Source organism: Phycodurus eques, chromosome 21 (genome assembly GCF_024500275.1).
Source record: "Phycodurus eques isolate BA_2022a chromosome 21, UOR_Pequ_1.1, whole genome shotgun sequence".
Classification (NCBI taxonomy): Eukaryota; Metazoa; Chordata; class Actinopteri; order Syngnathiformes; family Syngnathidae; genus Phycodurus; species Phycodurus eques.
The window spans coordinates 16,616,219-16,640,206 of record NC_084545.1 but is presented as its reverse complement, the minus strand read 5'-3'; the positions used below and the strand labels follow the sequence as shown (position 1 = coordinate 16,640,206).

The 23,988-nt window shown below is 46.7% G+C and overlaps 1 protein-coding gene across 3 annotated transcripts in view; it reads left to right on the top strand.

The window, feature by feature from the left end:
- Positions 1-23,988, top strand: part of LOC133396772 (receptor-type tyrosine-protein phosphatase mu-like) — a 72,459-nt gene that overhangs the window by 17,236 nt on the left and 31,235 nt on the right. For all 3 annotated transcript variants that reach the window (XM_061666954.1, XM_061666953.1, XM_061666952.1), the window contains exons 3-10: positions 9,884-10,030; positions 10,105-10,214; positions 12,318-12,396; positions 12,683-12,798; positions 13,134-13,308; positions 14,320-14,432; positions 15,808-15,988; positions 23,622-23,936. In XM_061666954.1, the coding sequence (XP_061522938.1) occupies positions 9,884-10,030; positions 10,105-10,214; positions 12,318-12,396; positions 12,683-12,798; positions 13,134-13,308; positions 14,320-14,432; positions 15,808-15,988; positions 23,622-23,936 (1,236 nt within the window). The remainder of the gene's footprint in view (positions 1-9,883; positions 10,031-10,104; positions 10,215-12,317; positions 12,397-12,682; positions 12,799-13,133; positions 13,309-14,319; positions 14,433-15,807; positions 15,989-23,621; positions 23,937-23,988) is intronic.

Genomic DNA, 23,988 nt, shown 5'->3' with positions numbered 1-23,988 from the left:
TATTTTCGTAGAAAAATGCTCTCTAATGACTTCATGATATTTGAGTTCTTGGTACGGACGAACAGAAGGCTCTGTTGTGCTTCTACTCGCGCTGGGTGACGATAATTTACAAACAGAGTGCGTGAACGCCTTGCTGCAAGTCTGCTCCGCGCCACGCCGTAATGCGACGTCCCTCTTTCAGATTTTTCTTCTCGAAAAAAAAAAAAACGTCCTTGAATCACTTTCTCGTGTCAAAATCAACCAATGAATTAGAAAAAAAACAGGCCAAAAAAACCCAACACCTGAATCAGACGTTCCCACGTTATTATGGAAGAAGGTGCTTCTTCATTGAGGAACTGGAGTCCTCCTCCTCTCTAAGTTAAAGTGAATGAGCAATAAACTTAGCATGTTTATTTCGTGTTGAGTGTTTCTTCACAGTAGTGGGTTTTCACTTATTTCTATATTGCACATACCTTTTTTGAATCACTGTGTAAGTATAACGTCATTTTGGGGCTGGGACGGATGAATTGAATTGAATTTTCAATGGGAAACATGACCTCAGGTTAAGAACCTTTCGGGTTACACTGTCGTTGGATAACCAGCTCAAGGTCCGTCTACGAGTATGCTTTTTGTCCTGACTAGTAAGACAATTCAGCACACTAGTATAACCACTGTGCTTTACTCGTAATGTTTTTTTTGTATGACATTACTGCACTCAAGTACAGTGGTTCTTAACCTTGTTGGAGGGACGGAACCCCACCAGTTTCATCCCGAGTGCACGGAACCCTTCCTCATTTGAAAAATAAAGCACGGTTTATTTCAAATTCAAAACGGGTATGTATCTTGTCTGTGGAGGTTCTCAGTCATCCAGGTCACGCACAAAATGAACCACGCATCAGTTGCACACAAAATCACTGTGTTAAAAGAACAAAACCAACAAAACATGAATTTCACACAAAAAAATAAAAAATAAAAAATTCAATTCAATGCAAATTTACAGTAAGTGAATGTGAATTTTGCCGTTGCCATTCCCCTTTGGTAAAAGTGCCACTCTCATATCAGAGGAATGGACTTTGTTGTTAAAATGCACAACTAAGTCTGTCCCGTTTCTTTGTGATTTCTACAATCCTTGAAAAGGCTTCATTGGTGAGAGCAAATTTGGTGGGCTGTTTTTTATTGGGCGGCACGGTGGACGACCGGTTAGAGCGTCTGACCGGGGTTCGATCCCCGGCCCCGCCTGTGCGGAGTTTGCATTTTCTCCCCGTGCCTGCGTGGCTTTCCTCCCGCATCCCAAAAACATGCACGCTAGGTTCATTGAAATTGCCCGTAGGTGTGCAGGAGAGTGCGAATGGTTGTTTGTTTGTATGTGCCCTGCGATGGGCTGGCGACCGGTTCAGGGCGTACCCCGCCTCCTGCCCGACGACGGCTGCGATAGGCTCCGGCACGTCCGCGACCCTAGTGAGGAGAAGCGGCTCAGAAAATGGATGGATGGATGGATGTTTTTTATTGGATGCGCTGTCTGACGGCACAGCAGTGCTACTCGAGTCAGTCGTTGAAATGCTGTGAAATAAAGAGAGTTGAAAAAAGAACAAAGCATTTCAACTCGAGGCGCAGCGCCGCAATGTTGACGCTCCCTCGCGTTTTGAACGGCATGAACAACGCATTCCAAATGCAGTGGAAAAAGGCTTTTACGGATAAAGCACGCACGCACACGCGGTGTGCGTCGAGTCCTCCGTCGAACCCCAGCGACTGCCTCACCGAACCCAGGTTAAGAACCACTGCTCTCGTAGAACATGTTACAAGTGAGGCAAAAGTGTTCCGTACTAATAGTGTGCAGATGTCAACTAGTGCACATTTTTTCGTCTCACAAGTAACGTAGCTATTCTACTCGGGCATATTCTCCCGTACGCTTCAGTCAGAAAAGGTGCGCAACTCAGCGCTTTTCCCTCTGCGCCCATTCTGCCCATGTGCGCCCTTTGGGTGGAGTCACCCTAAAATGAGGCCATTCCCTCTCATACTGTATCTGGCCTGCGCTTATTCTTATTCTTAAGACTTAAGCGGGTTTCCTCTCGCGCGCTCCACAGGCCGTAGAAAGTCCATCGCCCCGGGAAGGTGAAACATCATATTGCACGTTTTGATCGGCTCGCGTGCTCCGAGCGGCCGCTCGACGGCCGTGTCGTGCCCCCGTCCTATTGAACGTCAACGTGTCCTGCCATATGAATGAAATGATTTCCGCGCACGTGCGGCGAGCGTCACTTTCCTTTCAAACGTGCTGCACGGCGGCTCGGGAGTTTGTCTGCACTCATCTTGATGACACGAAGGTGTGTTAGAGTCGGAATCATTTAGTCCATATTTGATATATATCTTCGTCATTGAAGTGACGCGCCCCCGTGTGTGGCGCTAGTATGGTTCCTGGGCAACGCTGATCAACAGCTGGCTCCTCACATTCTTAATGGTGGCCTTCCAAAGGCGTTCACTCATAAGCACAGTATTATGTGTCAATCGCATATATTGTACAATATGTAATAGAGCGAGAGGAGAACACCAAAACACACGCCGCTTAGCCTGTTAGACGAGCGGCGCTGTCGTCTCACAGGCGACCGTTACCTTCCGTTTCCTCTCCGAGGGTTAAGCTCACATTCAACGTGTGACATAGTCTTCGAGTGGCTTTCCCACGTCTCCGAAAAAAATCCACATTCCGGGAATTCTACCCACCTGCAGACTTCAATGAGGCACGCCTCTCAAGCCGTTGCGGGCAAACTGGCCGGGTATGCGGGGGTCAGAGGTCATTTTTGCGAGTTGGCGTAAGCAAGACAGGCGCGGGAAGTACAGACTTGCTCGCCAACGGGACAATATAGCCCCTAGTGCGCAGAAATGTCATACGGTAGTGGAACTCGGTAGTTGAAAAAAGTTACTAGTAGGACACAGCTGTTGAACTAGGGTGCTGAATTGTCTTACTAGCCAGGACAAAGAGCGGCTCGCCTTTCATATGAGACGCTCTCAACTTCTCACAAAATTCAACGTCGGTTTTACAGATGCCACTTCTGCTGTGTGTTGTTGTAGAGGTGGAGGTCAGAGCAGAGCTCATTGCTGACACCTAGTGGCACCAGCGATTCGAGCGGACTGCAATTAATCATAATTAAATAGAAGTAAACGTCGTGCATCGTTTTTGTGTGGAAAATGACAGCTGTGCACCGGGACACCCACTCGTGCACATTTTCTCGAAGCAGGCAATGTGAGCTTTGTCTTGTCGTGTTTTTTCAAGTTGCACTTGAATGCAGCACAAAGACAATCTGCAGCTTTTCTTATCTCGCAACACTTTCTCCTCTGACTTATGGACGCACACTTCACTCGGCTGCACACAACACAACGCGCGCACGCGTGCGTGTGTGTGTGTGTGTGTGTGTGTGTGTGTGTGAGAGAGACGCTGTTTGTCACATGCTCTCCGAGGTTACTCTGCTGACGAATGAGAACTTGCCGCTCTTAAATCAGGCAGCCAATCACGTAGGAGACAACGTGAGCGAGGACACACAGAGTGGACGTGCTTACTGTCCTCCTTCCTCTGATTCATGTCCTGCTCGCCTTTCTTCTCACACCCACCTTGGTGTGTGTGTGTGGGTGGGTGTGTGTGTTACTAATTGCAGCCAACGGAGGCAATCAGATGGCACACACAAACCTGCACACACATCAAAGTGTCGGCAACACTGAGAACAAGTTGAAAGTTGTTTTGTGTTTACTGTGTGTGCATGGTGGTCTTCAGTGTTTGTACACACTATGATGTTGCAATCGCAATTTCACATTTGATGTGTGACACTACAGACACACGGATAAATCAATATATTTGTATACAGTGAGGGCCCACTTTATCGCAGATTTCTACACAGTTGTTTTTTTGGGGGGTTTTGACAGTATTGGAATTTAGGTTTGCGTGACTTCAATGTAGTACCGTATTGTGCCACAACATGCTGGGTGGCAGCACTGGGTTCTACTGGAAGACATGCAGCCTAATTAAGAGCAAGTAGAAGAGGCAGAGAAGGTGCCCTACTAAGCTGCAGTCATACCGGTTGTTCCCACAGAGCAGAGAGAAGCTACGCCTGTGAGTATGGTTGATGCTGTTTGTAGGTGTTGCTGCTCTGTGTGTGTCAAGTTGCGCTTGTGTGAAGCCTTCAGCACGGCAGCTTTCTTTACATTTGTACATCAATGTGCTTGCCATGATTAAAGGTACAATATTTCAAGGCATTTTAAAAACAAAGTACAGAAAAAAAGACGGCTTACTAAAAGAACAAACACTGCAAATAAATGATTACAAAATGATTTGAAAGTGCTTTCAAAAAGCTCAATCGAGCTCAAACTTCATTTCTGTTGGCATCTTCTTCCATTTGAATTCAGCAAAACAGCCAAATGCTGCTTCACCAAGGGTTACTCTCACATCTACGGATGCTAGTCGTCGCTAGCCCCCGTCTATTACCTTTCACATTGTAGGTTAGTATTAAGCTTGCGGACTTTTACTGGACAACGTGATATGGTTTGAATTCAACAGTTTGGTGTTTTAAATATAGAGTGTTTAATTGTGTTTTGTTTTATGGGTCAGTTTTTGAGTCAATTCAGCTGCACAAATAAACAGCTTGAAGCGCGCATGCTTCGCCTCTTATTTGGAGAACTGTGCGAGTGAGAAAGTGAAGACATGGGAATCCTTCCAGAAGGCTCTTTTAATACCTTGAAATGGGCTCTCGGAGGGGTCAAAGGTTTTTCTTATACTGTATGGCCAGTTTTCTCGCGGCGTTTCACCCATCGCAGCGTCTGGATGGTAACCGGGCTCTCGTTCTCGCACGCACACACACAGACAGACACACACACACAGAGACGCACGCACGCACGCACTCGTATACACACGCTCACACACATGTGCTGATGTGTTGCTTAATGTTCTTATAAACGTTACAAATTCAGTGTAATCTGAAGCGTGTCGCACACCCTCTCTGCTGCCACTGGGAACAACTGGAACGCCCTTCCCACACATACGCACGCACACACATAAACACACTCTGGCTGCGGAGTGCTTGCTGTTTATAGTTGAATTATGGATAAACGGGTTACTTTTTGTTCATTTCAGACAAGCATTTGTTGTTGATTCCTTAAGTAGAAAGAAAACAAAAGAAGACTGAGGTATTTTCCGTAGTTCGCCCTTATGTGCCGTGACACACACGTGACGGCAACCAGTCCCGCAACACACCCGCAACAAGAACATGTGCTATAGAACTGGGATTTTTATTTATTTACTAATTCGTTTTTTTGTTTGTTTTGTTTATTTCTTCATTCACTTGACATGTTGACATTGTGAATTACTGTGGCAACCACAATGTTACTCCGTCAGTCACACTGCTGCACCCACTCATTGATTTATTCCACTGTGTGTGTGTGTGTGTGTGTGTGTGAGTGTGTCTGTGAATGTATGAGAGCGCGTGTGTATGTGTGTGTCTCTGCTGAGTTCAGGCTATATTAATATTTCTAATAGGACTGTTATCTGCTCACTGCCAGCTGTACACAACACAACACACACGCGTGCACACACACACACACACACACACACTGAGGCTTGAAGGCAAACCCCTTATTCCCCCCTCCCCCACATACACACAAACACACGCACACACGCTAGCTGTGTGTTGTTTGATATTACCACAATTCTTTTGTGGATCAAAGAGACCTGGAGGTCAAAATAACTTTTTGGGTGTGTTCATCTAGAATACACACACGTTACTAAAATGAGAGTGCTTCTCACAGATCTGGCCTCGAATAGAACTTTTATTGACATTGTTTCCCAGTGTTGCGATTACATTTTATGCTTTCGCGGTTGTAAATGTTTTCCAGCTTCAACGTTTGTTGGCTCACCGCAAGAGGTGATGAAGCACTCGTGCTTTTTCACTGCCTGCAATTCTCGGTGTTTTCCTCCCACGTGGCCCCGACGCCGGCGGCTCGCCGGCCGTGCGTCGCCCAACGTCACCCCGACAACGGCGCCGCCCTCCTCGGGCTTCACCACCGAATGACCACCGTGGTCCTGTATTCTGTATTCACCAATTTTCTATGGATACAATTCAAAGTACACCTTTTTAAGGGGGGCAAAGCACAAATACATTCAAATAAAAAGACCCACCATTTGGATGTATTTCATATAGCTTCAAGTTCTGGTCTTGAAACTCGGCTAAAACATCGAAACGTCGGCGACCCTCTCGGGGAGCCGATGGAATTCAGGATGGCCTCTCCCGCCCAAGGAAACCCGCCAGCCGGTCCGGATCATGTTTAACAATGCGGACAAAGTAGCGATGTGGTTCCGCATGGCGGTGGATGCAAGTGACGAGCGTGGCAGACGCTTCGATTGGCTATTCAATCGGCTACGGCGGCAGTTGAAACTCGGTCCCGTGTCGTGGCTCCGGGTCCTGCCGAGAGGTTTCGACGCGTGCGACTTCAGCTCAGCGTTCGACACCATCATCCCTGAACTCCTTTCAACCGAGCTTCTCCAGCTCAGCGTCTCGCCTGCCATCTGCCAGTGGATTTACAGTTTTCTGACGGGCAGGACACAGCAGGTCAGGCCGGGGGAGGCCACCTCATCCGCACGCAGCATCAGCACCGGGGCGCCCCGAGGTCGTGTCCTCTCTCCGCCGCTCTTCTCTCTCGACACGAACGACCGCACCTCAGCGAACCCGACTGTCAAGCTCCTGAAGTTTGCAGATGACACCGCCGTCGTCGGCCTCATCGAGGACGGCGACGAGTCCGCATATCGACAGGAAGCGGAGCGGCCGGAGCCGCGGTGCGGCCGACGCGACCCGGAGCCGAACACGCTCCAGACGGTAGAGATGATCGTGGACTTCGGGAGGCGTCCTTCGCCACGGCTGCCCCTCACGTTGTCCGGCTGCCTTGTGTCAACCGTCGAGACCTTCGAGTTCCTGGGAATTACAATCTCTCAGGACCTGAAGTGGGCGACCGACATCAACTCCGTCCTCAAAAAGGCCCAGCGGAGGACGTACTTCCTGCGGCTTCTGAGAAAGCGCGGCCTGCCGCCGGAGCCGCCGAGACGGTTCTACACAGCGGTCATCGAATCGGTCCCGTGTTCTTCCATCACGGTCTGGTTCGGCGCCGCTACAAAAAAGGACAAACTCCGACTGCGACGGACAATCAAAACTGCTGAAAGGATTGTCGGTACCCCCCTACCCACCATTGAGGACTTGCACGCTGCCAGAACTAAGACAAGGGCGTGCAAAATCCTCTCGGACCGTCCGCACCCCGGTCACCGGATCTTCCGGCTCCTTCCCTCAGGTCGGCGCTACCGATCAACGCAAACTAGAACTAGTAGACATTCCAACAGCTTCTTCCCTCTTGCGATCAACTTCTTAAACACCTAACCTATAATTCCATTACAACAAGCTGGCAATTTTTTGACTTGAGTTCGTTGTCACATTTCTGTGGGGCCAATTATGTATTACTCGTGCACTAACTGTAGTTGTCTCGCCACGCTGCACTATTTGCATATACTGGCCACTCATGCCAGAGTAGCATCTGCTCCATTTGCACACTGACTGAGGAGTATCTGCAACATTTGCACAACCGACATTGTCCCAGATGATCGCACGACTCGTCACTTGAAACCGCATACGCTCCTTGAAGTCTCAGCGCCCTTTGCACAATGGTCATTGCCCGGACTATTGCAATATGAGTCGTTCGAACTGCTCTAAGTGCTAGAGGACTCTGCATCTTTTTGCACAATTGTTTTTTGTCAATGTCTTGATGTCCCCAAAGTGTTCTGTAAATTGACTGTCTGTTGTACTAGAGCGGCTCCAACTACCGGAGACAAATTCCTTGTGTGTTTTGGACATACTTGGCAAATAAAGATGATTCTGATTCTGATTCTGAACTGCACCCTGATGTCTGCTCAACGGGGAGTTGTAAGTTGGCATTCCTCATTTTGGGCGTCAGGAGAATCGGGACGGCCGATTTAGACTTAACCGACCAATCGCGATAGCACTTATTGAGGACGTCATCGTATCCTTCTCAGTATAAAAATGGCTCATGAATGTCTGGTCACGGAGCTCCCAGGCAGCGCCGTTTAAAAAAAAATAAATACAAAAATGACCAGCTCTGAGCTAGTTAAAAGACCCATGCGTCCACCTAAGTCACTCCCAGCTGCTCAGAAAGAAAGGACTGAGGGAATGAGTGCTCGCTTGTGCGAGCTGCGGCTACATAGCTAACTCTGTCCTGATCCTCTCTGCGCTGAGCCGCTCTGCTGCCGCGACCGCGTGCAACTGTGCACACCGGCGAGAGAGCGGGGAATGAGGAAAAGGGTTAGGGCTAACAAAGCAAAATCAGAAATATGTCTTAGCATATATAAAGTGTCAAAAGTCAATGCGGTGGTTGTCAGTAGTTTCCACTTGTTCTTGCTTAATTGCTGCAATTCAAAACTTCAGCTTTCTTCGGTATGCAGGAAAAACTCTTCGGCTCAATCTTAGCAAATCTTTTTACGCAACACGACACAACATTCATAAATGCTTCGATTATAATTTGTACACTGAAGCTTATATCACGATTTATGTGAAGGGATTCAATTTACACTGTGATATGAATTTCAGGTCATACCGCCCAGCCCAAGTAGGTAGCATACGTCCAATTAAAAAGCATCTTTTGAAACGACCGGCCCGAGTGTCCTCATGACCCCTGGTCATCGAGCACATTTGGAAGCCAGTGTGTGGTGATTCCATCCCACACACACTGTACATGGCATGTCCGGAATACTTACTGGATTCGTTTCAAATGGTTGACCACATGGGGAGCTGATTTTTGGTCCCCGCACCACAAAAGGTCCCCAAGATGGGATAAAGACAAACTAACACACAGCTGGCAAACACGCGAACATCTCCAACACACGTCTGGTGTGTGTGTGTGTGTGTGTGTTTGCGTGTGCGTGGGCCAGTAAAGTGGGGGGGGGAATGTGTGGCAGCTTCCAGCCAATTGCATGTGAGCTCAGTCTGGCTTCTTATTGGCTGGTTGAAGTCGTCAAAAAATGTTGTTGACTATCACATGGCTAGGTATGACGACGCGCCCGGCTAACCGATGTGCCTTCGTGGCAGCCATGTTGGGGAGGTCGACGTTCCCATCAAATGCACGGCCATTGAAATGAAGTCGTAACATGCTCATTTCTCAACCAGTTTTCACTTTAATTTTTACTTTTTTGTCAATGCCAAAGCATGTGCTATCAATACACGTTTTTAAAAAAAAAGCCGCGAAAGGTTACTCCCACTTCCCTTGTCGAATTGTACGCAACTATGTGCAGCGCAATGTGCCGGCATCGTTTTGATCTTTCGGTTTTCGTGCCGTAGGCGCCACGCTGGCCGACTGGTTAGAGCGTCTGCCTCACAGTTCTGTGGACCGTGGTTCAATCCCCGGCCCCGCCTGTGTGGACTTTGCATGTTCTCCCCGTGCTTGCGTGGGTTTTCTCCGGGCACTCCGGTTTCCTCCCACATCCCAAAAACATGCGTGGTAGGTTGATTGAAGACTCTAAATTGCCCGTAGGTGTGAATGTGAGTGTGAATGGTTGTTTGTTAATGTGTGCCCTGCGATTGGCTGGCAACCAGTTCAGGGTGTACCCCGCCTCCTGCCCGATGATAGCTGGGATAGGCTCCGGCACGCCCGCGACCCTTGTGAGGATAAGGGGCTTGGAAAATGGATGGATGGATGGATGGATGGATGGTTTTCGTGCCGTCCACACGCGGAACGCACTGAAGACTTTTGACACTTCGTTTAGCGTCCCTCAAAAGGGGCGTGTCCTAGCTACTTGTTGTTCATATCTGTGTTCGCATGCTACATGTTAACATGATGTGCTAGCTGTCAATCATGCGAGACTTCCTGTACACAGGCTCCTCCCCCTTCCTGTACGTGAACACGACCGGTCGCAGCGCCGGTCTGCGTGCTCGTCTGCTGATGGCGTCGCTCAAAGAGAACGACACGCACTGCGTCAGCTTCCTGTTCTACCAGGACAGCACGCTCAACGTCTACGTCAAAGGTACATGCGCACTCTGCAAGCGAGCGTGTGTGTGCGTATCTGTACGGAGTTGAGAGTGTTTGTGTTTGTTGCAGAGAACGACAGTCCACTGGGCCTTCCCGTGTTCAACTTGTCTGGACCCGAGCAGCACACGTGGAAGACGCTGGAGCTGGCCGTGTCCACGTTCTGGCCAAACCTCTACCAGGTCACTTGCACACACACATAGTACACACATTATACACTAATCGCCAATCGGGTTGTAGCTCAGGGGTCTGCAAAATAGTTTGTATCCACCCATCCATTTTGTACCACTTATCCGAGGTTGGGTCGCCGGGGCAGTAGCTTTAGCAGGGACGCCCAGACGTCCCTCTCCCCAGCCACTTCATCCCGATCCCGAGGCGTTCCCAGGCCAGCCAAAGGACGTAGTCTCTCCAGCGTGTCCTGGGTTGTCTCCCCGGGGTCTCCTCCCGATAGGGATGTGCCCGGAACAACTAACCGGGTGGCGTCCGGGAGGCATCCGAATCAGATGCCCCAGCCACCTCATCTGGCTCCTCTCGATGTGGAGGAGCAGCGGCTCTACTCTGAGCTCTTCCCGGATGACCGAGCTTCTCGCCCTCTCTCTAAGGGAGAGCCCGGACACCCTGCGGAGGAAACTCATTTCGGCCGCTCGTGTTGAACGCTGAGCTGAAGTCCACGAACAGGATCCTCGCGTAGGTCCCTCCACTGTCGAGGTGTTCTAGAATGAAGTGAAGTCCCATGTTGACTGCATCATCCGCAGACCTGTTCGCTCTGTAGGCAAACTGTAGGGGGTCCAGCAGGGGACCTGTGACGCTCTTGAGGTGGTCCAGCACGAGACATTCAAAGGACTTCATGACCACAGATGTCAAGGCGACAGGCCTATAGTCATTCAGACCCGAGATTGTAGGTTTCTTGGGGACTGGAATGATGGTGGAGCGTTTGAAACAGGATGGTACTTCGCACAGTTCCAGAGCTCTATTGAAGATCTTTGTGGAGACTGGAGCGAGCTGGTCCGCGCAGACTTTGAGGCAGAATGGGGACACATGGTCTGGGCCTGCCACTTTGTTAATCTTTTGTTGTTTGAAGATGCATCTCACAGCCTGTTCGTGGATGGTTAACGCAGAAGTCAGAGGTGTGATTGTGGTCGGTGGTGCGGCCGGATGGGTTTGAGGTGTGAAAGTGTCCTTTTCAAATCTGTAGTAGAAGGTATTCAAGTCGTTGGCTAGTGTGCTATTGTTCTCAGCTTGGGTGGATCGTCGCTTGTAATTTGTCAGCGATTGGAATGAATGTCAGACTGATTTAGAGTCGTTAGCGCTAAACTGTTTTTCCAACTTTGCTGCATAGTTCCTCTTTGCAATGTTAATTTCTTTAGTCAGCTGGTTTCTAGCTCGATTATACAGGTCCCTGTCCCCGCTTTGATATGCGTCCTCCTTAGCTTGGCGAAGTTGCTTACATTTGGCAGTGAACCACGGCTTGTTGTTGTTGAAAGTGCGAAATGACTACATTGTGTCTTTGTAGATCTAGAGAAAGCCTATGACAGAGTACCCAGAGAGGAACTGTGGTAGTGCATGCGTAAGTCTGGAGTGGCAGAGAAGTATGTTAGAATAATAAATAAAAATGTACGAGGGCAGCAGAACAGTGGTGAGGTGTGCTGTAGGTGTGACAGACGAATTTAAGGTGGAGGTGGGACTGCATCAGGGATCAGCCCTGAGCCCTTTCTTGTTTGCAGTGGTGATGGATAGGCTGACAGGTGAGGTTAGACTGGAATCCCCGTGGACCATGATGTTTGCAGATGACATTGTGATCTGCAGTGAAAGCAGGGAGCTGGTGGAGGAACAGTTAGAAAGATGGAGGCATGCACTGGAAAGCAGAGGAATGAAGATTAACTGAAGTAAAACAGAATATATGTGCATGAATGAGAGGGGTGGAGGGGGAAGAGTGAGGCTACAGGGAGAAGAGATGGCTAGGGTGGAGGATTTGAAATACTTGGGGTCAACCGTCCAGAGCAATGGTGAGTGTGGTAGTCAGTAATGCTGTAGTTTGGCCCGATTTGGCCGATGGGGGCAAGCTTCAATTCACACTCACTGGCGGCGGGAACGGGAAAGTGATTGGTTTTCCATATCTGCATGCGCCCGGCGACCAGTCCGGGCGTAGTCTGCCTTTGGCTCCCGAAGTTAGTCGGGACCCGCCGGGACCCCATGCAAAATGGACGAATGGGCATACGGAACACATACGTGCAACAAAACAATTGGTGTTACTATGGTGACACTGTTGTCTGATTGATTGCCAGGTGGCGTTTGAGGCGGTCAGCAATGGGCAAAGAGGAGGCGTGGCCATCAAAGACCTCTCACTGCAAGGACACCAATGCAGTAAGTACAGTAGGCTCCGCCTCCTCTTGATTGGATAAGCAAGTAGCCATTACATTTTGAACTTCAGCATTGTTAGCTTTATCATTGTTAGCTTTAATGTTGAAAGCTTTGCTGTTGTTAGTTTTAATATTGTCATCGCTAACTTTGTTACCTTTAACGTCATTAGCATGAACATTGTGAATGCGATTAGCTTTAGCATTGCTAGCTTTAAAGTTAGCGTCACTGTCAAAAGAAATATAAGTAGCTGCATGTTAATGTGTGTGTGTGTGTGTGTGTTTGTGCTCAGCGAGCGCCCCTCACTTCCTCCACATCAAAGGCGTGGAGGTGAACGCGGGGCAGGCGGCCATTTTTGCGTGCACGGTGAGCGGTCGCCCTCGCAGCAATTTGCGCCTCTTCCTGCAGGTAGGTCAGGTCGTGTAGGGGGGGGGAGGATGACGATGATGATGATAATGATAATAATGATGACAATGATGATGAAGATTATGATGACGAAGATGACGATGTTGCTGATGATGACGATGAGGATGGTGACGATGATGATGGTGTTGATGATGATGATAATGATGATGCAGATGAAAGTGATGATGATGATCTTGACAATGATGTGGATGATGGTGATGATAATGATGACGACTGTGATGACGATAATGATGATAGTGATGGTGATGATAGTGATGATGATGATGGTAATGACGATGGTGATGATGATGCCCCCGTGTTTGTCACGCGCTTGTCAGGGTGTGAGCGGTCGTCACGCAATTGCCACTGACACCAAGCCGCTCAACTCGCGGCGTTACGTGGCAACCTTTCACGTGGACAACACCACCAAAGAAGACTCGGGACGTTACCGCTGCATTGGCCAATCAGCGCACGGAGTGGGCGTGTCATCCTACGCCGACCTCACCGTCAAACGTAAGTGCTCTCTTTAGGTGTGTGTTTGTGTGTGTGTGTGTGTGTTTGTGTGTGTTTCTGTGTGTAAGGGGAGTGGTGATTGCTGATCACATGACCTCCCCCACACCAACACACACACACACACATCCCACAATCCAGTTCAACTCTGATTGAACTGTCACTCAAATAGTTAAGGCCTCTTTATGCTCCCGCACTCGTGCGGCCAACAACGTCCGCGTTGCGTCACGTGACCGACGAACTGGGCCCAATGCATCACTTGACGCGCACAGGGCAAAAATTGTTGCTGCAAATAGAATGCCGCGGAGATCATCTCTCGTGATTGGTCAGTTTTCGTCACATGCTGTGATGATACTGAGCGTTCCCCTTGGTTCCACATACCACCTTGCCGCCCCCTTCTTGATTGATTTTGCAGCATAATTAAACATATAATCTGGTCATAAAGGTCCATTTGTTCTAGCAGACACTGTTCCACGGTCACCATTGTTGTTGCTTTGTTCCTTGTTAGGGAAAGGAAAGTAAAAACGGCTACCGTAAATGGCCAAAAAATGCAGAAGAAACACCACCCTGTGGTGTCCTAGCCCATACCAGCCGTAGCGACACCCCCGGCTTGGAGGAGAACTGCAGTACATTTTCAAAACTGTGTGTGTGGGTTGCGCTCGAGTATAAAAGCAAACTGTGCGCGGGATAGCGGCAGTGACGTCACCGCGGTCGCCGCCCGCGCGAGTATAAAGAAGCCTTTTGACTCACACAGTTGCACACATATTGTTACTATATTGTATATGTGTGTGTGCGAGAGTGAAGTGGGTCAGGAGGAAGTAGAGCAGCACCAGCGGGGATTGTGGGTAGTAAATTTCAGGTCTGCTGTGACTTGCCGAGGGTCACGAATATTAATTAAATCTTTAACTCCTTCCTTCCTTCCCTCATTAAGAGACACCAGACATCATGTAAGTCTGCTTGTGTGTCTGCACGCGTGTGTGCGTGAGACTCACCCGGGTCGTCTGTGTCCCTCAGAGCCCCCCGTGCCCATCGCCCCCCCTCAGCTGACAGCGGTGGGCGCCACCTACTTGTGGATCCAGCTCAACGCCAACTCCATCAACGGAGACGGTCCCATCGTGGAGCGCGAGGTGAACGGAGACTTGCGGAAGCGGGGCGCATGGGTTGGGGTTTTGGGGCGGAGCATACTGGCGGCACAAAGTGGATGTCAAGCGTGAGAGAGGTTCTCTATACAAAAGGTTTGCGCCTGCTGTTCGACGACAGGGAGCTGAACGGTTATGAAGTGATTCTGGAGTCAGGAATTCAAAATTATCGCTGCATTCCGAATGATTCGTCAACAGGATTTTCAGTGGACATTTTGGAACTACCTAGGTCCACTGCATAAAAATTCCCAATAGTTGTTTCCTTTTTTAATTTCCAGTGTTGTCCACTTCTATACATTTCTGTGACTCCTCCAGTCTCTGCTGATGACACTTTGTGACAGTAAGCTTAGTGGCCACTTCCTGTTTGAAGCTTCATACTGTTGGTATGAGGCTTTTGAAGCCTCATACAGTTAATTGTTAGGCGTCGTTTTGATCTCATGAGGTCAACAGCGCGATGAAGACGACTCTTTAAAAGCCAACTCGAATTCAACCTGGACATTTATCGGAAGAGATTGGAGGAGTCACTGAAAGGCAGAAAGGTGGATGTTCTTGGAATTTAAACAAAAAAAAAACAAACCTGTTGTGAATTTTGCAATTCAGCTCCTTATTGTCAAACAGGGGAAAAGTGTGCAAAAAGTACTGAGATGTTGCGTTTGTAGTGTTAGTTTTACAACGGCATTTATAATAAGTCATGTTGCCTTTCTAGCATGTTTGTGTAGCAGGAAGTCAGGGTCCAGACAACAGGAAGTCAGAGAGCCACAGATAGCAGGAAAGCTAGTTATATGTATTCTGTTGTTCCTCGCTATATGGCCGAAAGCATTTGCCTTTCAGTCTTATTTTACGTCCAGGTATTGTACTTTATATTTGAGAATGTTGTCGTTATAGTAGATAACAAGAGGTTACAATAATTAATACATTCGTACGCTAACATGAGCATTCCCATTCAATTGACCATAGATGTTAGCATTAGGTTAGCAGAGCCATTTATATCATTTTTAATATGCAACATTTATGTTGGTATGTGAATGTGTGCTCAGTTGTGAATCATCTTAGAGATAGATAACATAATATTTTGATGTTGTTGTACTTTTACAATGATCCCCAAATTAAAGAATGAAAAGGAAACTTCAGCTTCTCATTTGAGGACTGTTGGTGATCTGTTAAACTGTAGCAGGAGCACCAGAAGTAGTGAAACATTCAAAGGTTTACAGAAGGACAAATGAAGTTGACCTGTAAAGGTTAGAGTTCATTTTAGGTTCTTCTGAAATTTCACCCAATGTCATAAACATTTAGGGAGTAGTGTGTTAACAGTGTTTTTAGCATTAGCTCATTAGCCTACATTTGCGTTTATGTCGCATTTCAGGTGGAGTACCGCACCACGTCGGGCATGCTGATCGACACGACGCCGGTGGACAAGGCCACCCATAAGATTGGCCACCTGGACCCCGACACCGAGTACCACATCAGCGTGCTGCTCACCAGGCCCCTGGAAGGGGGCACGGGAAAGCCCGGGCCGCCGCTGCGCGCCCGCACCAAATGCGCAGGTGAGTGCCAGCAGCTAGCCTGTCGGTACATTAGCTTACATTGGCTATAAGTACCTTCTTTTCAGGGACACATTTGAATTTGAAAGGGACAGATGTGCCGGCACGTTCGTACATGAGGTTCATCAAAAATGTGGACGTGAAATTTTGGCAGTGACGTCGGGCGGAATCCTCGCATCTCCAAAGCATTATTTTTTAGGGAAACCTCTATTGTAACTTACAACGTATTTAATTAACATTAATTAGCTAATTATTTGATCAAATAAAGGTGTCTGTAGTTTTTATTTTGCAATTAACCAATTATTTAATTAGGTGAGTTCAATTTAAAGAAATATAAGTAACTAAACTTTATTACAATTTACAATCATTTAAATTCTCTTTAATTAACCAATTATTTCATAAAATATATTTTGTTAAATGTAGCTGTACTATTTATTTACCGCAACAAGGCGTTATTAGCGTCATTAGCGCCATTAGCTAAGGTCGCTGTCATGGTATTAGCAAGATTAGCGAAGGCTGCTAGCAAGTTAGCCGAGCTCATCAGGTCGCTAACTGTTAGTGATCATCTCATTAAAATGGAGAGCCATATGAGGCTGTGCTAGCGCAAAGCTCATTAGCCACTAATGGCTGCGGTGTGTGTGTGTATGTGTGTGTGTGTGTGTTTGCAGCTCGTGAGGTGTTGGACTTGTATGTTTTGTCAAGTGTTTGATTATTGTTGTTGATCTTTTTAAACAATCCCTTATTATTTATCTTCGTTAAGACACACACACTTATGAAGATACACACACACTTACACACGTGCACGCTCGCAGACGAGTCTCAGTGGAGAATGTTGTCCAGTTGTTGCACAAGTTTGATGCCTCCTCTCTTGTTAGCTCCACCACACAGGACTATCTGTAACCATAAACAAATGTACCTTTGGGAGTGAGTCTGCGTGCGCGTGTGTGTGAGTGGGTGTGGGTTTGGTGTATGTGTGTTTGTGTGTGTGTGTGTGAGAGAGAGAGAGAGAGATTGACCATTTTAAAATAAATCTCCCAAGATTTTTTTTTTCCACAAGTATGTATGCGAGCATTTGAGATGGAAATGTGAAAAGATCTTAGTATATTTTATGAATGGATTTGAGGATCGTATGTGAATAGATTTGACATGTTTATGCAAGTGTGTTTGAGGTGTACGTGTGCAAACATTTGACATGTCTATGTGAGCATGTATTTATGAGTTGAAAAGGAAGTGGTTTCAAAATAAAATATGGCATTGACCAATAACCATAAAGTATAATAGTAAGCCTAACTTAAGCAGTAGCGTTACATAGCATTATACTGTATAGTACATACATATATATTTGTTGATTATTGTGTTACAATAACGCTTTTCCTCATTGATGTAAAATGGCTGCTTTTAATGTGTAAGTGCTGTAGGATACGACGTAATGGTCGGCCAATCAGAAGCCGTGTCGTGTATGACGTAGGGCTAGACTGGCTCGTCTATCAAGAGCGAGACGCCGTTATTCGGTCGCGGATGCTGCCGAATAAATGTGCCTTTCGGGCTAAAGCGCAGCGGACGTGTGTTTACTCCTGGACTCAAGACAGAGTTTCGACACCGCTGGGTTACAATCTGAAACGTATTCGGTTCCTTGCAGGCAGGACGGCCGGTTTGTCGCGTTGAAGCCCCCCTGCGCCGGTGTACCAAATGAGGTGTCCAAAGGGAACGGAGGAATTGAATTGTCGTTGTGAATCTCCAGACTACACACAGTCAGAGTCAAATATTTCATGACTTTTTTAAATATAGATAAATCTCAATAAATTAGAATATAGTTGAAAAGTTTTTGTGATTAAACGTGATTAAAAGTGATTAAACACTGAAGTACTTTTCAGAGAGCAAATTCCAGCCTTATTTCTACATTAAAGTCACTTTATTTCTTGAATTAATTCACTATTTCGTTTGATGTTATATTTTAGTTTCTCAATATGGGGATTCCTTTTTATTTGCTATGTGCTATAGTCATCAAAATAATACATATGCAGTGTGCAATGCATTTCTATAATTTCACTTTTTGAATTGAACTACCTCATAAAAGATTTACACTATTCACGTGTGAGCAGGGTTGACATGAACTCATGAATGCTAGTGTTGTGTGCGAGAATGTGATTGACGTGCTCGCGTGAACGCATTTGAGTAGTGTTGATGAGAGCAAGACGCGTGTGTGAGAGCATTTGAGTAGTGTCAATGAGAGCATTTGAGGAGTGCAAATGAGAGCATTTGACTAGTGTCAATGAGAGCATTTGAGTAGTGTCAATGAGAGCATTTGAGTAGTATCAATGAGAGCATTTGAGTAGTGTTAATGAGAGCAAGACACGTGCGTATGAGAGTGTTTGAGTAGTGCTATGAGAGCCTTTCAGTCGTTTGTGTCGGTGTGAAAGCATTTGAATTGTAAGTGTGAGAGCTAATCCTGAATAATGTCCCTAACTGCCCCTCATAATTGACAGCCTGGGTCCCTCACAACACACATACACGCACACACTCAGTGAGATGATTTACGCTCTGACAACATTCGTCTGTCATCAAGTCACTTTTATTTATTCATATTACTGCACATCAATTATGCAATCGGTGTATGTGTGTGTGCGCGTGTGTGTTAAATAATAAATAAATGTGTCCATCATACAAGCTTTGTGACTTAAAGCCCAGTGAAGGGACTCAGTGCGACGCCACAATTCTTCTTCTTCTTCTTCTTATCATTATTATTATTATTATTATTATTATTTGATGCAATTTGGTACAAGAGGAAAATAAACAATAATTACACTCAAGTTATGATTCCAAAGTATGGCTGATAGTGTGTGTGCGTGTGTGTTTGTGTGTGTGTGTGTGTGTGTGCGTGCGCATGTGTGGGCACGTTTGTGTGTGTTTATTTTTAATTGGCATGCAAAAGAGCTGACACTTGTGTGGGAAGTCAAAGTGAGTCTTTTCAAAGTAAAACATTTGAAGCACTTTGAAAAGAAAGCACACGCACATACACAGGTGAGTGCGCGCGCTTGTAAACATCCATTAAAGTGTGTGTGCTGTTTGTTGAGGCTTTTAGAATATTTCATATCAATATTTCACTTTGATTCTTTTTTCACATCACATTTTCACGCTCGACTCGTTCTGCTAACATTTGAAAGCTTTTTAGACCTTTTATTTCTTCCTCTTCTCCACTTTCATTGCTTTGATTTGCAACCTTTTACGTGTAACTTCTCATCTCGCGTTATATACTTTCTTTTATTTAAATACACATCACTGTCTCTGTGAAGACTCGATCTAAGTACTGTATGTCTGCGTATATCTACAGCCAACCCGTGCTCGCGTATCGGGGGGTGGCTGATGTTCCAGACTCGTCCGCCCGCGATAGGTTGAGATATAAAAACATTTTGATGTACTTTCACCCCTCCCACATGCTTTCAACTTTAGAGACTTTTAAAACTATTCCGTAGCGCCTGTTGTCACTCTCACTGTCAAGAAATGGGAGACGATCGTATAACATCACTTGGAAGAAAGTGACAGCCCTCCAAATAAGAGGCACAGCATGCTTGCGTCAAGCTCTTAATTGTTCATGCCCAGTTAAGTATTTGTATATTGTTGTTGTATATTGTATATTTTAACCAAACCATATCATTTTGTCTTAACGAAAGACCGCTAGCTTCATGCCAACACATCACACAAAACGCCATACATGGGCGAATGTATAATAGCATGGATGTTATAGTAATTGCAAACCTTCAAACAACTGCTTCTTTAACTCACACAGATCAGCAATACACAGACATATGTTTTCTCTGCCCTGTGAGAAGAAGCAATTTTACTGCAGCTTAGTTGAGGGCCTTCTCTGCCTATTCTTTTTGCTCTTAATTAAGCTCCATGTCTTCCAATAGAGCTCAGTGCTGCCGCCCGGCATGTTGTAGCACAACACGGTACTGCACTGAAGGCACGCAACTCTGAATTCAGACTTGCCTATAGACTGTAAATCGGTGCAGTGTCAGCAGTGATGCGGACTCTGCATCGGTCTGTCGTTGTGAAGAAAGAGCTGAGCCAAAGGGCAAAGCTCTCAATTTACCAGTCGATCTACATTCATTCCCTCACCTATGGTCAAGGGTTGTGGGTCCCGAATCAAACAACAAGATTGCTGATAGAAGCGGCCGAAATTAGTTTCCTCCGCAGGGGTCCGGGCTCTCCCTTAGAGAGAGGGTGGGGCTCAGAGTAGAGCCGCTGCTCCTCCGCATCGAGCGGAGCCAGATGAGGTGGCTCAGCCATCTGGTTAGGATGCCTCCCAGACGCCTCCCCGGTGAGGTGTTCCGGGCACGTCCCACCTGGAGGAGGTCCTGTGGATGACCCAGGAAACGCTGGAACGACTACGCTCCCGGCTCACCGGAGAACGCCTCGGGATCCCCCCCGGAGGAGCTGGACGAAATGGCTGGGGACAGGAAAGTCTGGGCTTTCCTGCTTAAGCCGCTGCCCCTGTGACCCGACCTCGGATAAGTGGAAAAAAATGGATGGATGGATTGGGAGGGAGCGGGATCGAGCGGGAGTCAACATCCGCTCCAGTGTCACTCTCTAATATGTAGTGAACAACAATTAGCAATAAAATGAGAAAAATACAAAATCAAAAAATGTTAGCATTAGCATGTCTGCTTACGTCTTTCTTGTAAGATCGACGCTCTCACAGCATGTCAACAGCAAGTAGCGAATACGATGATGAAGATGAGGATGAGGATGAGGATGAGGAAGGGGGTGATGATGATGGCGATGAAGGTGACGTGCTCGCAGCTGCACAGACGAGTGAATAGCACGCTAATTAGCTTGGCGACAAGCTCAGCGACAGGAAGCCGCGTCCTCGACACACACAAAAGACACACAGCTGGGACACGCGCATTCACACAGACACACACATCAATTCGTGTGTGTGTGTGCGTGTGTGAGGGCAACAGGAAGTGGTGTGATGATGAAGAAGGACTTGATTAACTTTGTACTTTTGGAAACAAAAAAGGTCTTTTTTTTCCCTTGGTGTCTGATTTAAATGTCAAACTCAAATTATAGGATGGTGCGCGCGCACACACACACACACACACACACACACGGTTGAGGGGAATCGTCAGAATGTGTGAGATTGATATAAGGCTTTTTGTCATGTGATCCACTGTAATCCCTCCTTCAAGCCTATTCTTCATACCTAGTCTGTGTGTGCGCTTGAGTATTTGTGCATGCGTGTCTGAGTGCACATGCCCAAAGGCGACACACTGGCATGTCAGAAGAAACAAAAGCAACATTAAATATAAACACAAACGAGCACATTTGCATGTTTGTAGAGGAATCAATAAATTATTGAATTCAGTTCAATTGTTTATTTCAAACAGAGAGTTAAAATCAAAGCAGCACGGTTAAAACACATAAGGAAATGAAATGTATTTATGCAGTGTAAAAAAAACGAAAACAAATTGAATATGCAACAACTTGTGACAGTTTCTTGTAAATGAAGATGTGAATATGAGCATCTGTAAAAAGCACATTCAGCAAACTATTCTATTCGTTCTTTCTGCAGGAAAAAGTAGAAGTGATTTTACGTCAAGTTTGTGATCAGAGGTTAAGCTCGAGAAGCCACAAATTGAGTTGTTACTTCAGAATAACCTGACTAAAGTAGAAGTAAAAAGTACATCTCCAAATAATCTGTAGTCAGTGAAAGACGACACAATTATCGAGCAACAGGGATTGTGGGGGGATTTTTTGGGGGGTCAAAGCTTGAATGCCAATCAGACAAAAATTTAAGAGTGCAAATTCAGATATCGCTCTCTTCTCGGTTGTTTTGAGGAGCTTTCAGACAAACTGGTCACTTTGACAACTTCGGGGCCGCCGAGACGTCCTGTACGATCATGTGACTGCCCGGCTCCGTCCGATCCCTCAAATGGAGTCTAACGTCACTAGTAGTTCCGTTGGATTGGTGAAACAAATAGATTCACGCAAGCAATAATTATGTATTGATATGAAAATAAAAGTATCGAGCAGAATGTTGCTCAATGTAACGACGTCAATGCTTCTTGACAAAAATGGGGCGCAGTGTACCTCAGGTGGTAGACCGGTCGTCTCTCAACCCGAAGGGTGTGGATTCGACCCTCGGCACTTGTGACCATGTCTAAGTGTCCTTGAGCGAGATACTGAACCTCCAATAGCTCCTGATGCTGCGTCATCAGAATTCGGTGAATGAGGGGACAGTACGAAAAGCGCTTTGAGAACGTTGAAGGTCGAAAAGTGTTATACAAGTGAAATCCCATGCCATGAAATCCCCAAATAATTAAGTAGAAGTCAAAAAAAGTATGTTGCATTAAAGCTAGTCTGACAATTACAATTTATTTAATTATTTGTTTAATTCGGAGACTGTAGCGTGTTCCTTCTCACCACTGGACGCGATAAAATTCAAACAACAAGGTTTTCCAACACAATTGTCTTTTGCGACTCTAATTTGCTAATATGTAGCTTTGTTAAAGGTCCCCTATTTCGGCTATTTCGACCTCCATAGAGTGACTCTCTCATGTGGACCTTGTATAAAAGTGTCCATTTCATTACAAACAACACCTTGGTTTTGTCATCTGACTGTCCAGAAAAGTCCCCTCTAACAGCTACTTGTGTTTGAGCCACTTTTGCATCCGCTTTGTCCAGATTTAGCCCAAACTGGCCAAAGACCCTTTCCTCGGATCGGTTGCCTCCGTCGCGTTTATGTCGACAGCGCCGGCTCGGGAGTGGAAAGGTAGGCGGAGATTTTCGCAAGTGACGTCGATAAGCCGGAGGAAGTCCAATGAGCTGATTTCAGGTCTCTCGGCAGAAAAACGTCTGCAACTCAGGAATGCGGGGACCATTTGAATTACGAATTAATATTTCACGTTTACTGCGACACCGTAGAGACAATATTACAGGTACAATCGAAATACTTGTAAAAGGTGGTTTAGCAAAATACGGAACCTTTAAAATGCAACCATGATGGTAAGAATCACCATTGCAAAAACAAAAATAATGCCATCAGGCAGGATGCCTTTCATTTCAGCTGGGAAAATCGACTTGAAAATTGAGTTATAAGTTTCTCATGGGACAAATTCATCTTCTAAGTCAACATACAAGGGGACTGTTACTATCAGCAAAACCAGAATGTAGGCCCATAATAAACACAACAATAATACTACTAATAATAATAAGAAGAAGAATAGGGCGGCACGGTGGAGACTAGTTAGCACATCTAACAGTTCTGAAGTTGCGGGTTCAAATCCTGCCTCGCGTGCGGAGTTTGCATGTTCTCCCCCTGCCTGCGTGGCTTTTCTCCGGTTACTCCGGTTTCCTCCTATATTCCAAAAACATGCATGCTAGGTTGATTGAAGACTCTAAATTGCCCATAAGTGTGAATGATTGTTTGTTTCTATGTGCCCTGCGATTGGCTGGCGATCAGTTCAGGGTGCACGCCGCCTCTCGTCCGAAGATAGCCGGGATGGGCGCCAGCACGCCCGTAACCTGCGTGAGGAGAAGCGGTATGGAAAATGGATGGATGGATAATAATAATAATAATGTCTGTCTGTGTGTGTGTGTGTGTGTGTGTGTGTGCCCGCGCGCCACGCATCAGAGCCGATGCACGGTCCTCGTGGCCTGCAGGTGGCGTCTTTGCGCTCCAAAGAGGTGACGCTGCATTGGGACTCATTGGGCTATGGCGTGACGCGCTGTCACAGCTACAACGTGACGCTGCAGTACCGCTACCGACCCGCGGGGGCGGCAGAGGATGAAGAGCGACAGGAAGTGGCGTACGAGGCGCGGGGCGCGGCGCCGCAGCACACGCTACGCGACCTCACGCCGTTCACCAACGTTAGCATCAAGCTGATCCTCAGCAACCTCGAAGGAAGCAAGGAGAGCGACGAGATGCTGGTGCTGACGGACGAGGACGGTACGACACACTCAACAACAAACCTGCTCACCAGTTTTGCTCTGTGCTATTG